This window comes from Otolemur garnettii, unplaced genomic scaffold (assembly GCF_000181295.1).
Source record: "Otolemur garnettii isolate 467f Iridium unplaced genomic scaffold, OtoGar3 scaffold00117, whole genome shotgun sequence".
NCBI classification, from domain to species: Eukaryota; Metazoa; Chordata; class Mammalia; order Primates; family Galagidae; genus Otolemur; species Otolemur garnettii.
Genome location: NW_003852512.1, coordinates 3,130,240 through 3,146,497, shown reverse-complemented (window position 1 = coordinate 3,146,497; position 16,258 = coordinate 3,130,240). Strand labels below are relative to the sequence as shown.

At 41.0% G+C, this 16,258-nt stretch overlaps 2 protein-coding genes across 2 annotated transcripts; one reads left to right on the top strand and one right to left on the bottom strand.

Annotated features, from left to right (window-relative positions):
* The first annotated feature begins 721 nt into the window (after positions 1–721).
* On the top strand, positions 722–13,817 carry CUNHXorf66 (chromosome unknown CXorf66 homolog). Its single transcript, XM_023517699.1, has 3 exons — positions 722–987; positions 11,083–11,239; positions 12,837–13,817. Exons 2-3 carry the CDS (start codon positions 11,103–11,105, stop codon positions 13,777–13,779), a joined length of 1,080 nt encoding a protein of 359 aa, XP_023373467.1. The 5' UTR covers positions 722–987; positions 11,083–11,102; the 3' UTR covers positions 13,780–13,817.
* On the bottom strand, positions 6,328–7,949 carry LOC100966598 (BUB3-interacting and GLEBS motif-containing protein ZNF207-like). Its single transcript, XM_003797483.3, has one exon. The coding sequence runs from the start codon at positions 7,906–7,908 to the stop codon at positions 6,496–6,498; it is 1,413 nt and encodes a 470-aa protein (XP_003797531.1). The 5' UTR covers positions 7,909–7,949; the 3' UTR covers positions 6,328–6,495.
* Positions 13,818–16,258: the final 2,441 nt, after the last annotated feature.

Here is a 16,258-nt window from a genome sequence, read left to right as displayed (position 1 = left end):
AATAATGACGGTTTGCAACCAAAAGATAGCCAGGCGTTGTGGCAGGCGCCTGTGGTCCCAGCTACTTGGGAGGCTGAGGCAGGAGACTCGCTTGAGCCCAGGAGTTGGAGGTTGCTGTGAGCTGTGATGCCACAGCACTCTACCCAGGGTGACAGCTTGAGGCTCTGTCTCAAAAAAAAAAAAAAGACCTAATGGAGCTGGGCATTGTGGTGGGTGCCTGTAGTCCCAGCTATTCGGGAGGCTGAGGCAGGAGAATTGCCTAAGCCCAAGAGCTGGAGGTTGCTGTGAGCTGTGACAGCACGGCAGGGCACTCTACCAAGTGTAACAAACTGAGCCTCTGTCTCTAAAAAAAAAAATCTAATGGAAGGGCGGCACCTGTGGCTCAAGGAGTAGGCCACCAGCCCCATAGACTGGGGGTGACAGGTTCAAGCCCGGCCCTGGCCAAAACTGCAAACCATCACATCAAAAAAAAAAAAATCTAATGTTAAAGGTCAAAGACCTGGGGTGGAACTGCACTATCTACTGAGGCCCAGAGGAGAGCAATAGAGAGACACAAGGGGACAACTCCAAAAAAGAGGTCCCTCCCTCCCACCTGGAAGAGGGTGAAGGTTCAAACTTGTTGTGTGGGTTCTGAGAAGAGCAGCGAGAAGGTTGGGTACTATTGATTCCTCTGGGAATGGTGCTGGCCAGACATTGGGAACAAGGCAATCAGATATACTGGGAAAAATCAGAAAAGTGGCAAAGGTTCAACTCTGGAGTTCTACTATGGGAGAAAACAGCAGTACGTGGTCTCTGTTGAGGATGATCAAAGGGACCCAGGAGTAGCTCCGTGGGACAAATGACCTGTGAAAGAGATTTCTAGGGGCCTTGGGGAAAGACCTTGTTTAGAAGCCCCATGTTAAATCCTTGAACCCTGCCCTTCTGCCTTTTAAAGTGGACAAAGATAAACACGGCCCAGAAGACTAAGGACACAAAGCTGGGACTAAGGTGAGAGGAGTGAGACAGGCCATGCAGGTGGAGGATCAGACCATCTCTGTATTTTAAATGTTTGCTAATTTGTTTGTCACGAGTTTTTTGCATTAATTTTTATTTCTTAAATATTGCATGAAAATAATATTTATTTTGATTACTGAGGGTTTTTTGTTTTGTTTTGTTTGAGACAGAGCCTCAAGCTGTCACCCTTGGTAGGGTGCTGTGGCATCACAGCTCACAGCAGCTTACAGCAACCTCCAACTCCTGGGCTCAAGCAATTCTCCTGCCTCTGCCTCCCAAGTAGCTGGGACTACAGGCACCCACCACAATACCTGGCTATTTTTTGGTTGCAGTCATCGTTGTTGTTTGGCAGACCTGGGCTGGATTCGAACTGTCCAGCTCAGGTATATGTGGCTGGTGCCTTAGCCGGTTGAGCCACAGGCGCTGAGCCAAGAAAGGTGGTTTTATAGGGCATCTATAATGCACAGTTTTAATCAAAATTCTACCCCAGAATTTCTGAGTGAAATGAATAATTACTAACATGCCCATCATGTAATCTTGCAAATGAAATAAAATCATATAAATCTTTTTTTAAAGCCAAAATAAAAGTGTGTCTGTATCCATTGTGAATATGAAGTTAACGTTCCAATTAATTTCAAAGCTCTTTCTGAAATGTTGGCTTTAAGATATTTGCCTATCATTTATTACTAGGGGGAAAAACCTGATTTTTAAAAAAGTTGACAGTTTTTTTTTTTAACTTTATAAGCTCTACTCAAATTTTAAAAAGATATTTATCCTAAAACCATAAAATAACATTTTCTGATCTTTATAGAGTTAAAAGGTATTTGAGGAGCAGGATTATTTAGAGCTTCAGGGTAAAAGTGACTTGTATTTTCCAATGAATATTTAATTTTGTTCTATTCCAATGGCCCCAAGTGCATTTCACTGGGCATGTTCTTTCATCTATTTTCTATTCATTTTAGAGATGAGGAAATAGACTTAAAGAAAGGCCTTTAGCACACACCTTTACAGGGCATGTTCTTTCATCTCTTTTCTATGCATTTTAGAGATGAGGAAATAGACTTAAAGAAAAGTCTTTAGCACACACCCCTTTTGTAATCTGGTCCCTGTTGACCCACTCTTATTTTATTTCCTTATCCACCCTCCCCTACCCCCAGCCCTAGACATTATTCATTTTGGCCATATATGGAAATGAACTTCCCTCAACCTTGCTTTCCACACAATAATTTCTGTCTGAAATGTTATGTCCTTTCCTTCCTTTTTGGATTCAAGGTCGACCTACCTACTCATACTAAACAAAACAAAATCCCAAGTTAAAGGTCATCTCCTCCTGGGGTTGCCATTCTAAATAGAAACTCCTTTGTGTGGGTATCTTTTTAGCATAGGGTGACCAAATTTTAACATTTGTAAAGCCGGACAACATGGGGGGCGGGGCAGGGGACTGGGCAGAGCAGGGCCTGACAACAATGTAAACTTTGATAAGCAGTTCTCCATAATCACTTCTCAACAATTATTTGTTATTATTACAGTTTAACATTATAAAATTAACAAAAATAACATAAAACTCATATTCTGGAGAAATAGCCACATGGCAGCCGAAAATCGTATATTCCCTTCCTGTTCTCCCGCCCATTCGTGCATTCTTTCCAAAAATCGGGACTTTTTTAAAACACCACGGGATGCGGGACAAATTGTTAAAAAGCAGGACTGTCCCGCCAAAAGCAGGACGTCTGGTCACCCTATTTTAGCACCATAGCCCACTTTACAGTACATACCCCACTGTCTAGTGATTGGTTATATACTAGGTACTAGGAATACATGTCCGTATTCCTCATTAGATTCCGAACTCATCAAATATAGGGACTATATCTATCAGAATATTCACTGCCTAACACACAGCTTTTTGACACATAATAGACACTCAATACTCTTTTGTAGAACAAATGAATTACCATTATCAGACCAAACTGAAGTCCACAAGCTCAGCACAGACAGGCCAAACACTGAAGCTGAAAACTGCAGTGGTGGAAAGAGACTGAATTTACAAGGTGCCACAAAAGGAGAACAAGCAGCTTATACTTAAAACTCCCCATGGTGGCGTGATGGCATACTGTTGTAGGAAGACAAAGCCCAGCAGAGAGAAAGAACACCCAAACACCGTGTTTAAAAGAGGAGGGACTTTATTCCAGCCTGTGGAGCATTAGCAGACCAGAGTCTAAAAATGGCTGCCCTCTCTGACTGGCTCAGCCTTCTTCTTTTTATCCCCAGTCAAAAAGTTCCAACCCATGAGTACCTTTCCCATTGGTCATTTGAATCAAGTTGGAGAAGCTGGCTTGGGCTTTTACAGAGAGGGAAGCAAGCCCTAGTTTCCAGGTCTCAGGAAGTTAAGTTTCTACAAATTCATAAGAGCTGAGTCACTATGGGGAGGACTTTGGCAGGTGTATCTTTGGGGTCTCCTTGAGAAGACCTCTGTTCTCTTAGACCTCACCTTTTTCTGGGTATCCTCTCTCAATACAAGTTGGGGTTTTTAAAGGCAGGGGTACATTTCAGGTAGGCAAAATTGCAAATCAATACATAGAGGTTACATATTGATCTGGCCCAAAAAGGTAGGCTAGCCTGAAGTAAAAGGAGCATAGATGGATTCAGAGATTCTTGGATTAGCAGAAAGTAATCTTAAAAATAGATATGACAGGGCTGGGAGCCCATAGCTCAGTGGTTACAGTGCCAGCCACATACACTGAGGGTGGTGGGTTTAGGCCTACCCCAGGCCAGCTAAACAACTGCATTGAAAAAATAGCTGGGCGTTGTGGTGAGCACCTGTAGTCCCAGATACTTGGGAGGCTGATGCAGGAGAATCACTTAAGCCCAGGAGTTGGAGGTTGCTGTGAGCTGTGATGCCACAGTACTCAACTGAGGGGGACATGGTGAGACTCTGTCTCAAAAAAAAAAAATGGGTATGACAGGCCCCTCGGGGAAAATTTAGAACAAAGAATGGTGACCATAGTTCAATTCCTCAATTCTCTCCTAATCTGCATTTTCCTTCCCATGGGGATTTCTGAAAAACAACATAAGAACATATGTTAAGATGCCATCTTTTAGTCTCCCCTAGGGAACCAAAACATCTGGAGACTCTGGCTCTCTGGGAAGGCCTTTGTTTTCACCAGGTTGCCCATTCACTTTTCAAAGCTAGCCAGGTATCCTGATTTCCCCTGAAGGAACTCAAGATTTTTTTATTTCCATGTATGAGGGTCCCCCCTGACAGGCCCATTAGAGGGGCCGCAGCTCAGTTTCATTCTCCTTTATATCTCTCTTCCCCTCGTGCCCCAATATCCTACCCATCATCAAGTCCTAGTCATTCAACCATCAAAATATTTCTAAAATTAGTCCACTTTTTCCATTATTATCCTACTTCAAGCCACCATCTTCTCTTACTTAAACCACTGTAATAGCCTTTTAATTGTCTTACTGCTGTTACACTTTTGCCTCTCCAACCTAATCCCCATACCACAGCCAGAATCATTTTTTTCTAAAAGATAGATCTTATCATGTCACTCCCTAGCTAAAAACTCTATTATTCTCCATTATTCTTAGAATAAAGTCCAATGTTTTTAATTTGATCTACAAGGCCCAAACTTCTCTGACCTCAACTCCCTCACTTTCTTTTGGTTTATTCAAATTGCTACTCTTTCTTCCACCACAGTGCCTTTGCACATGTGCCTCCTCCACTTAGAACATTTTTCTCTTTCCTTTTCTCATAATTCATTCCTACTCATCTTTCAGAACTCAGCCCCAGTATTGCTTCCTCAAGGAAGTTTCCCCTGACTCTCTTGATGAGATCAAACCCATTATTCTCAGCCGCCCTAGAACCTTTATAACATCTACCACTGCTTGTTTGGTTTAATGTCTGATTTTCAATCATTTCTGCCACTTAAACGCCATTGGCATATAAGAAGCTGACAATAAACATTTGAGAAAGACTTAGTAGAAATTTATGGCAATACACATAAAATTGAAAGAGCCAGTCTATTTAAGGTAATGAATTGTTCTTTCCTCCTTACCAGAGGACCCTGTAAATACACAACTTCTCCAGGGGAAATTTCCTACAAGTAGGCTGCCTTTGTTCATATGTGACACAGAAACGAGGGCAGGCAGAGTATAGCCTGAACAAAGGGAGATAGGAACATGTTCTAAGAAAGGGTTTCTGGATTGCTCTGCTTTAGGGGCCTAGACTTCAGAGTTCTGTGATGAGTCATCTCCTTAAACAGTGGGTACTGGTCCATTCATCCTCATACACAATGGCATAGAACTCAGCCATAAAAAGGAATGAAATAATGTCATTTGCAGCAACTTAGGTGGAACTGGAGACCATTATTCTCAGTAAAGAATCAATCTCAAGAATGGAAAAACAGATATCATTTCTCGCTAATAAGTGGGAGCTAAACAATGGGTACACAAGGGCATAAAGAGATGTAAGGGATATTGGAAATCAAGAAGGGGGAAGAATGAGAGATAAAAACTTACTTATTGGGTACAATGAACATTTCTTTGGTGATGAACACATGAAAAGCCCTAACTTAAGCATCATACAAGCTATCATGTAGGAAAAACATTTGTACCCCCTTTGTATTTTGAAATTAAAACAAAACAAAATGACAACAAAGCTTCATTTTTCCCTATCACCAGTCTGTCATTCACTTTGTTCTAGCCAAGACAAATATTAAATGGTCAGCTGTTAAATTTCCTTAAACTTGTATTCTAGCACCCTCTCCTCACAAGCACCAAATTCAAATATGTTTTCTTGTACCCTCCAAAACAAACAAAACGTAAAAGCAAAAGAAAGAAAATCAGTATATTGAAGAGGTATCTGCACGTTCATGTTTATCATAGCACTATTTGCAATAGGCAAGATGTGGAATCAACCTAAGTGTCCATCAGTGGATGAATGGATAAAGAAAATGGGGCATATATACATAATGGAATATTATTTATCCATGAAAACTGGAATCTTGTCATTTGCAGCAACATGGATGAGCCTGGAGGACATTATGTTAAGTAAAATAAACCAACTGCAGAAAGACAACTAAAAGTTTTAGCTCCAAATGTGAGGAATAAGAGTTGATCTCATGGAGATAGAGAGTAGAATGATAGTTATGATAGGCTGGGAATTTGGGGAAATGGTGAAGTGTAGTTAGTTAATGGTATAAACATACAGTTAGATAGAAGGTACAAGTTCTAGTATTTGATAGCACAGTAGGGTGACTATAATTATTAATAATTTATTGTATATTTCAAAATAGCAAGGAGAGATGATTTATTTATTTTTTATTTTTTTTAATTGCAACTTCAGGAAAAGTTCCTGCTTTATTATTCCAAATAATTTTTCCCATGTAAAATAAATGTCCAATAGTTCCTGGTATGTGGGAAGATAATGTTTGTTAAAGTCACAATGAAGACTTATTGACGGAAGCTTGGCTATATAAACAGCACAAGTTGAGAAAAGGTTTAATCTCCAAACCTATTAGACTGGATGAAGGAAGATCGGTAGCGGCCACCTTGCAACATTACAGGAGGTCTCATTCCCATCGGAGGTCGAGGAGGCCCACCTTGGTAAGGGGGTACCATTGGCCATCCCTGCCCATATGGCGGCATAGCACCAGGAAGGTAACCTGGCATGCCCTGACGATGACCACCATACTGACCATGAGGTGGCATTGGTGGTCTCATTCCTTGTTGCTGTGGGATGCCTGGTTGTGGTGGCATCATACCTCCAATTGGTCCAACTGGTGGATTACCAATGGGGGCCTGTCTTGGTCGAGGAAGATTACATTGATATTTAGGTAACTGTGCCCTTCTTTCCTCCAGTGATATATCCTCATCTGGATAGATCAACTTACGGGTTACACTAGTTGTCGTCAGTGTAGCAGGCTTACCTGTTATTGAAGTTGCTGATTTAGCTGCAGTACTATTTGTTGTACTAGTGGTTGAAGCTGTAGACTGTGTATAAGCAGGGAACGTAGGCTTTGGGGGTTCTGTAGTTGTTGCAGAAGTACTATTTAAAGGCTTGAAATCTGTACCAACAGGTCCTTGGACAGCTGCCTGAGCCTGTCCAGCACTTGGGAAAAGAGGCTTAGTAACAGGAGGCTGTGGCACAGGTACTGTTGCTATTATTGCAGGTGGTCTATTAAGAATACCTGGCACTGAAACAGCCTGTGCTTGGGTCATTGGAGGGATTCCAGGACGTGGAATGAGGGGATGCATACCTTGTGGCATCCCAGGCATCAGAGGTGGTATTCCTGGTCCAGGTGGCATCATTCCACCCATTGGCTTCATTATGTTTTCACCACAAAATGACTGGGTGTGTTTTCTCTGATGATGCAATCCAGGTGTCATGCCTGGCACAACTGGTGGCATTCCTGGCATCAATGGAGGTATGCCTGGAGGCATTCCTGGTGCTTCTGGAACTGGTGGCAGTCCTGGCTGTGCCACTGGGGGACTATAACCTTGTTGAGATTGAACAGGCTGTGGATGAAATGAAGTTGAGGCTGCAGAATCATCATCATCATCATACTCATCAGAACCATCTTGTTGCTTCTTTTTTTGACTTTTTTGTGTCTTCTGTTCAAGAAGTCGTCTTCTTCTTTCATCCATGTCTTTTTCTGGTATACCTTCCATACCATATATTTCCAACTCTATGTCTGTTCTCCCAGGTATTGCATTTGGTACAGCATCTATTGTCTCTTTATGTACCTGCATGCAATGAATAGCTAAGCCAGATCCTGTATACAATTTCTTATGACATATACGACATTTAAAATGCTTTGCTTTTTGGTGCTGTATAAGGATCTTCTCATCATCAAAATCTCTATTACAATACCAGCACCACGGCTTCAGCTGCTTCTTCTTCTTGCGACCCATAACTGCACTCTACCGACCAAGAAAAACAAAGAGAAAAACAGGGAAAATGAGAATATCGCTCACTTTTCCGACCCAAGGGCCACCACCGCGTCCCACAGGAAACAGACACAAAATGCAGGAGAGAAGATTTAGAATGTTCTCAATGAAAAATATTAAATGTTTCAGGTGATGGATATTCCAATTACCTTGGTTTGATTATTATATATTATATCATGTATCAAAAAATCACATGTACCCCATAAATATGTACTATTATTATATATCAATTTTTGAAATTTTTTGCAACAGTCTCACTCTATTGCCCTGGGTAGAGTGCTGTGGTGTCATCACAGCTCACAGCAACCTCAAAGTCTTAGGCTTAAGAGATCCTCTTGTCTCAGTCTCCTGAGTAGCTAGGACTAAAGGTGCCCACCACAACGCAAGGTTGGTTGTTCTATTTTTAGTAGAGACAGGGTCTCATTCTGGGTCAGGCTGATCTTGAACTCCTGAGCTCAAGCAATTCATCCACCTCAGCCTCCCAGAGTGGTAGGATTACAGGCACAAGCCACCAAGCCTGGCCAATTTTTGAATTTTTTTAATTTTTAAAAAAATTGGCTCAATGCCTGTAGCTCAGCTGCTAGGGTGCTGGCCATGTACACTGGGCTGGTGGGTTCGAACTCAGCCCAGGCCTGCCAAACAACAATGACAACTACAACCAAAAAATAGCCAGGTGCTGTGGCGGGCGCCTATACTCCTAGCTACTTGGAAGGCTGAGGCAAAAGAATTGCTTAAGCCCAAGAGTTTGAGGTTGCTTGTGAGCTGTCACACCGTGGCACTCTACTGAGGGCAACAAAGTAAGACTCTGTCTCAATAAATAAATAAATTTGTGTTGTTTGTAAGCCACCTAGTTTATGGTAATTTATTATTTCAGCCTGGATGGATTAAGACAGGAATTGGTACCAAGAAGGGAGATGCTACCATAATAAATATCTAAAACTACAAAAGCAGCTTCAGAACAGAGTGATGGGTAGAGGCTGGAAGTTTTGAAGTACATACTAGAAGCTGAGATAATTGTGAATGGACTTTTAAAATTTGATTAAAAGGCAGGCACACTTCCTCCTGCTTGTAATCCCAGTACTTTGGCAGGCCATGGCAGGATAACTCAAGGCCAGGAATTTAAGTCCAGCCTAGGGAACATAGTGAGACCCCCATCTCTACAAAATGTTAAAAAATTAGCAAGGTGGGTGGTGCCCATAGCTCAGTGGGTAGAGTGCCGGCCACATACACCGAGGTTGGCAGGTTTGAACCCAGCCAGCTAAAACAACAATGACAATTGCAACAACAACAAAAAACAGCCAAGTGTTGTGGTGAGCACCTGTAGCCCCAGCTACTCGGGAGGCTGAGGCAAGAGAATTGCTTAAGCCCAAGAGTTTGAGGTTGCTGTGAGCTGTGACATCACAGCACTCTATCCAGGGCAATACCTTGAGACTCTGTCTCAAAAAAAAAAAAAAATTAACAAGACATTGTGATGCATGCCTATAGTAGTAGCTACTAGGAAGGCTGAGAAAGAAGATCACTTAAGCCTAGGAATTCACGATGCCACAATGCCAGCTAGTTTTTGTTTTTGTTTTTCTTTTTGCAGTTTTTGGCCCTACTCCTTTGAGCCATAGGCACTGCCTGAATTCCAGCTAATTTTTAGAGACAGGGTCTCACTCTTGCTCAGGCTGGTCTTGCACTTCTGAGCTCAAGTGATCCACATGCCTCCGCCTCTGAGAGTGCTAGGATTAGAGGCCTGAGCCACCATGCCTGGCCTGAACAACAGAAATATATTTTTCACAGTTCTGGAAGCTAGAAGTTCATGATGCCAGCACAGTTGGGTTCTGGTGAGAGTCCTCGTCTGACTGCAGACTTCCGACTTCTCCTTGTATACTCAGATGGTGTAAAGAATGTGCTAGCTCTCAGGCCTCTTCCTGTAACACTAATCCCATTTGTGAGGGTCCCATCCTCGTGACCTAATTACCTCTCAAAGGCTTTAGCTCCAAATAACCTTATATACAGGATTAAATTTCAAACATATGAATTTTGAAGGTACACAAACAATCAGACCATAACAGGCTGCTAAGTATCCCTTGCCATTAATAAGAACAAATAGTTCTTCAATTTCTAGAGCTATCCCGTTTTCACTTACCCCTCTAAATACTTCCTTCTGTAATTAATAATGCTTCCCTTTTCTTGTTTTGAAGAACGCTTCCATTTTCTTGATCTGAAGGAGAAATAAATGACTAAAAATCTGTTGATAAAATGTTACAGAGAAGTTATGCTTTGCTTCCCCATGGTGAGATTATGTTGTCAGAATATGTCACAAAATGATGATGTCATAACCCCCTGGAACATGCTGAACCCTATAAAATCCAGGAGTTACCTTAGGAGAAGCGGCATTTGAACAAATCCCTGGACATGAATCTTTTTATTTATATCCTACTTTTGCCAATTTGGACACATCATTGTTTAAATACAACAATACAAAGTGATGGAGCTTCTAGTACAGGTATATGCTTAACCTTAAAGCTTATAAATTATGATATATATATGAATTCAAGCACTTAATTAGAAAAGCTAGCTGTGTTTAAGAAATCTGCCATTACTTTGGGGTTACCATTAGTAGGTCTTCCAGAGTTTCTGGAACAATAGCTGATATTTTGACTTCAGTGTGAAAAACCCAGGCAATCATAAAGAGTTAGACTTATTGTACCCTTTCACGCACCTTCCCCACACAATACTATGTGAAAGGATCTGGCATGGGACTTAATGCATAGTAATTTCTAGCAAGGGTTTGTTCTTGTTCCATCCCCTTCCCATCACACAGATTCACACACATGCACACACACACAGGTTATTTCTCAAGTCCACTCACACACGTGTGACATACACATACTGAAAAACCCAGGTAAGGCAATAAGCAAGCCATGAATCAGGGGTAACCCAGGTAATGGTTTGGATTAGCCGGAGATGCCTCCCAAATTTGACTTCTCCACTATAGCTAGGGACTTGACAGAGAGGAAAAAAAATCAGTGGGACACTTATAAAGATTTAAAAATTATTGATCTGATTTTGATCTATAGTGATAAACCGCTACCAAAGTGGAAGAAAACTTGGGTAGCTAACATCTTCTCTGATGATATAATCTCTTTGCAGGAGCTAAACCGTCTGAAACAATGGAGACAAAAATGGAAAGTTTTAGGAGACGTCTACTCATTATCGTGATTGGTGTTATGATCATAGCCTTTGTCTTTACCTGTTTCTGTTTCCTCCATTTTAATTGTATGAGTGATGATAACCCCAAAACAGCAGTGTAAGTATTACATCTACATATTAAGAATGCAAGGCATGTGTGTGTATGCATATAGTAGAAGTTTCATTGTTGTTCAGGTTACTTAATGTTAACCTTAGATTTCTAAAAAGCTGCCAACCTGTGGTGGGTGGATACCTTCACTTAAATTATATCAACTCTTAATTATTCTCAAGTATATTATCAATTTATCTAAGGCTGTCTCCTATTCAGGGTATAGCTATATCCCAGGTTACTAATTTAATTACAAATTCAGTGTAGGAAAAGAGGGTATCTGAATAAGAGTGGAAAGAATAAGAGGAAGAGAAAGAAAGAAGAAAGAAGAAGAAGCCTCCCGTAGCTGAGTGAGTAGGGTGCCAGCCACATACACCAAGGCTGGTAGGTTCGAGCCTGGCCTTGTTCTGGGCCTGCTAAACAACAATGACAACTGCAACCAAAAAATAGCTGGGTGTGTGGCAAGCTCCTGTAGTCCAAGCTACTTGGGAGGCTGAGGCAAGAGAATCCCTTAAGCCCAAGAGTTTGAGGTTGCTGTGATCTGTGACATTACAGCACTTTACAGAGTGTGATCAGGTAAGACTGTCTCAAAAAGAAAAAAGAAGAAGAGGAAGAGAGAGAGAGAGAGAAAATGAGAATTGGGTCTCTATTTTCCAAAGACAAGAAAACATTTTGGATACATCTGAGCATGTTGGCTCATGCCTGTAATTCTAGCACTCTGGCAGGCTAAGGTATGAGAATCACTTGAGGTCAAGTTCGAGGCCAGCCTGAGCAAGAGTGAGACCCGCATCTCTACTAAAAATATAATAAAGATATTAACTGGGCACAGTGGCACATGCCTGTAGACCCAGCTACTCTTGGACTGAGGCAGGAGGATCACTTGAGCCCAGAGTTTGCGGTTACTGTGAGCTAGGCTGAGGCTAGCCTTGGTGACAGAGCTAGACTCTGTCTCAAAAAATAATAAAAAATAAAACATAACTTTTTGGATAATCTCTCATTTAAGATTTAATAACCTGAAAAATTATTCATTGTTGTTATTCTCATGAGCTCAATCCGTTTTTTGTATTAGAAAATCAGATTGGCCTTAATAGACTAGCTCCCTAAAAATTTCCCAATCCAAGGACTTGTGACAAAAATGTGGTACCAGTGCTCTATTCCTTAATTTTAGAGGAATATTATGAATTTAAATATCAGTGAATAGATAACCCAATGTTGTAAGTATGATATAAAAACAATGACTTTGATCTAAAGAGGTTTTTATTTTCTTATGATGTGTTATCAGTTTGTGAATTTTTAATAAAAAGTTTAAATTCTGGAATAAGTAAGACATTTATCTCTTTCCCTCTCAACAGTAGATTTGAAATGACTTCGTGTTATTCTATATGTAAGCTATATGGTCATCTAATGTTGTCAAATTAGTAAAATATTTTTTAAGAAAAAGCATTAAACATGAGTTCATATCCTCAATTTGAGGCATGGCTTTCACCAAACTCCAATTCTTACTATGTTCAATTTTCCTACTAGAGGTCAAAAAAGACCAAAGATCTAAGCTGACACAGTATTCTATGTTTTCTGAAGTTATACTCCAAATTTTATATACTTTCAGGCTCAAGAAAGAAGGTATGGCACTCAAGACACCCAGGTCATCCAAAACGTCATTCAGTGAATCCAAGACAACCAGTCTGTATGATCCAGAAAAACAATGCACACTATCCACTCTAGACAATTTATGCAGGCCCTTGACTCCAGATAATTCATCCATACTATCCAGTGTGGAAAAGTTAAACATGCCATCAACTCCAGACAAATCATCCATACTATACAGTACAGAAAAATCAGGGGCATTGAGTCCAGAAAAGTCACCCATACCATCTAGTGCAGAAGAGTTTATCAGGCCATCAAGTCCACAAAAGTCATTCAAACCATCAAGCTCAAAAAAACAAATTAGATCATCTCACCTGGAAAAGTCATATACACTACATTCTCTAAAAAAATCATATAAGGTATCCCCTTCCCTCAAGAGAATCACTCAAGTCAGTTCATTCAATCCAAACAAGACAGTCAAGCCAGCTTGGCCAGCCAATCTACAATATGCAACCAGGTCATCATTCGAGACACGTTGTTCACCAAATCCACAAAATGCAATCTTGCCATACAAGCCATCCAGGGTACACAAATTGGCCAAAACACACAGACATCTTAAAAGTCCCGTGAGTACAGGCAAGATATTCATCCCTCAATTAGACATGACTTGTCAATGCTACAAGGGAAAATGCCTTATCTGCAAAACTTTTCCTGAGCCTTTGGTCGGTGATATTTCTGAGGCAAAGAAGAGAAAAGCTCAAAACCTATCTGGTTCAAGTAAAGAGAACCCTTTTCCCAGGTCCTTTCCTCAGGTAGCTTCCTGGAACGATGCAGACAATGACAATGTGAGTGACAGTGATCTGATGACATACAACAACACTGATGATGACAGTGATAGAGAGATAACCATTATTTGCAGCATGAGACAAACTGAAGCCATCCTTGAAAGTATGCCAAATAATTAAGGGCTCAATAAAATAAAATTCAACTGTGAAGGATCAAACTTATATCGACTATTTATGTTCATCATCTTTTAAGACGCTGATGGAGGGAAAAGCCACTTGTGATCACTACTGAGATCTCTATCATCTTGGAGGCTATTTTTAAAAAGTAATTAAATACATGGCATAACACATTATTATTGTAAATATCATTACATTTTAGAGCTCAAGGCTCTTTTGATGTTTCCTGCTTAGATCTTGTCACTTATCTGGGAGGCACAAACAAAGCTAGAAATGAATTACAAGATAGGTACCCTAGACTCCTCCTTCCCTTGGGTTAGCTCTCAACTGAAATCTCAATCCAATTAAGTTTAGTTTTTAATGTTTATGTGCAGTCCTCACGGGTTCCAGGCGACCTCAAACTACGACCCGCAGGCCACATGCAGCCCGCCTAGGACATTTATCTGGCCCCCCGGGTGTTTTTGCTGCCCTGTCTGTCTGGCTTAGCAGCCGACTCGTCCTGGGGCCTGCAGTCTGGCCCTCCAATGGCCTGAGGGACAGTGAACTGGCCCCCTATTTAAAAAGTTTGAGGACCCCTGGAAGACTATCTGTTTTTCTGTAGTACCCAGTGTTTCTTAAAAATAGCTTTGTGGCATGGACTGAATGTTTTTGTTCCCTCTAAATTCATAGTTTGAAACCTACTCCACTATATGATGGTATTAGGAGGTGGGGCCTTGGGAGGGTAATTAGATAATGAGGGTGGAGATCTCATGAATGAGATTAGCTCCCTTAGAAAGGGCTAAAGAGACCAGCATTCACTCCTTACACCATATGAAGACCCAGGAAAAAGACTCCATCTATCAACCACAGAGCCAATCCTCACCAGATACTCAATCTGGTGGTGTCTTGAACTTGGACTTCCCACACTTGAAAATTGGGAGCAAGAAATTTCTGTTGTTTATAAGCCACTTGGTTAATGGTATCTTGCTATAGCCACCTGAACAGACTAAGATATTCTGTGTGGCTTGCTTTTGGGTAAACTCTTGATATCCACTTCTAACACCCTTGCCTCTAGCAGTTGCTACTTAATGTGAAGGTCCAGTCTGCATTATCCACACCTACAGCAACATGATATTAGTCCAGTCTAAGTGTTCTAACCTTTACAGATCTCAAGAAAGATTTTCATTCTTTTTATTCGCCTTCACAATGGTCAAAGTTTTCCCTGGTATGCTTTCTTAAAATGTCCCAGTTGGAGGTCTGCTCATTTATACATCTTTCCTACATGGTACTTCCCTACTCTTAATCAGCAGGGGTGGGAAGTCAGGGGAGAATCTTGGAGTTGTATGCTCTAACTTCCCCACTGATGAAATGTGGTCCTTGCCTTCTTTCAGGGGTATGGTTGAAGAAACCAGGCAAAGTCCTGGATTCTCAGCGTATATTCTTGTAGAGTATGGTTTGTTCCACATAACATCTAGCAGGCACCAGTTAAATGCCAGTAGCAAGCATATATCAAATGTATAGTGTTTTCTAGGTACTGTACTATTATTCCCTTATAGCTCACAAGTTCTAACGTCTATCTCAAGGTTTCTAATTCACAAAAAGGATTCATAAAACTCAATAGTAGGCTATACTCATGGCTAAAGTTTATTACCATGGAACACTATTCAGCCACAAAAAAAGATGGTAACTTCACATCCTCTGTATTAACCTGGATGGAGTTGAAACACATTTTTCTTAGCAAAGTATCACAAGAATGGAAAAGCAAATATGCAATGTACTCGATACTAATATGAAGCCAGTAGACAATCTAATTCACACCCACAGAGGAGAAAAACTCATTTCAATTCAAACTGGGGGGAGGGGGAACGGGGAAGGTTGATGTGCTCCCTCTAAATGGGCACAATGGAGGGGTGCACCTTTTGGGTGTGAGACATAACCATGAAAGGGACTCTACCTAACAAATTCAAATATTGTGACTTGGTTGTTTGTACTCTCACATTAACTGGAAATAAAGAAATTAAAAAAACACAAAATTATACAGACCAAGAGCAACAGAAAAAAGATATGTATTAGGAGGGGTGTTATGCCTGTGGCTCAAAGGAGTAGGGCACCAGCCCCGTATGCCAGAGGTGGCAGATTCAAACCTAGCCCTGGAAAAAAACTGAAAAAAAAAAGATAAGTATTAGGAGAAATCCAGAGAGGTTGGACACAGGCTTTTGAGTACTTCCCCATGTGGGGGCCACACAGGATGTGCTTCTCTCTAGCAGCCAATTACATGGATGTGTACAAAATGTTTCTGCCTAGAGAATTCTGTTCAAACCTCTGGGTCAAATCTTTGGGTCAAATCTCTGGGTCTGAAGCTCTGTTGAGAGCCAGCCACAAAGGGACACCATGCTATGTGACCAGCCATGGCAACTGAAATTTAGGGTCCCAACAATGAAACTAAATGCACATCCTGTATGTTGATGTTTGTGCAAATTAATCCTGACAAGCTAATATAGCA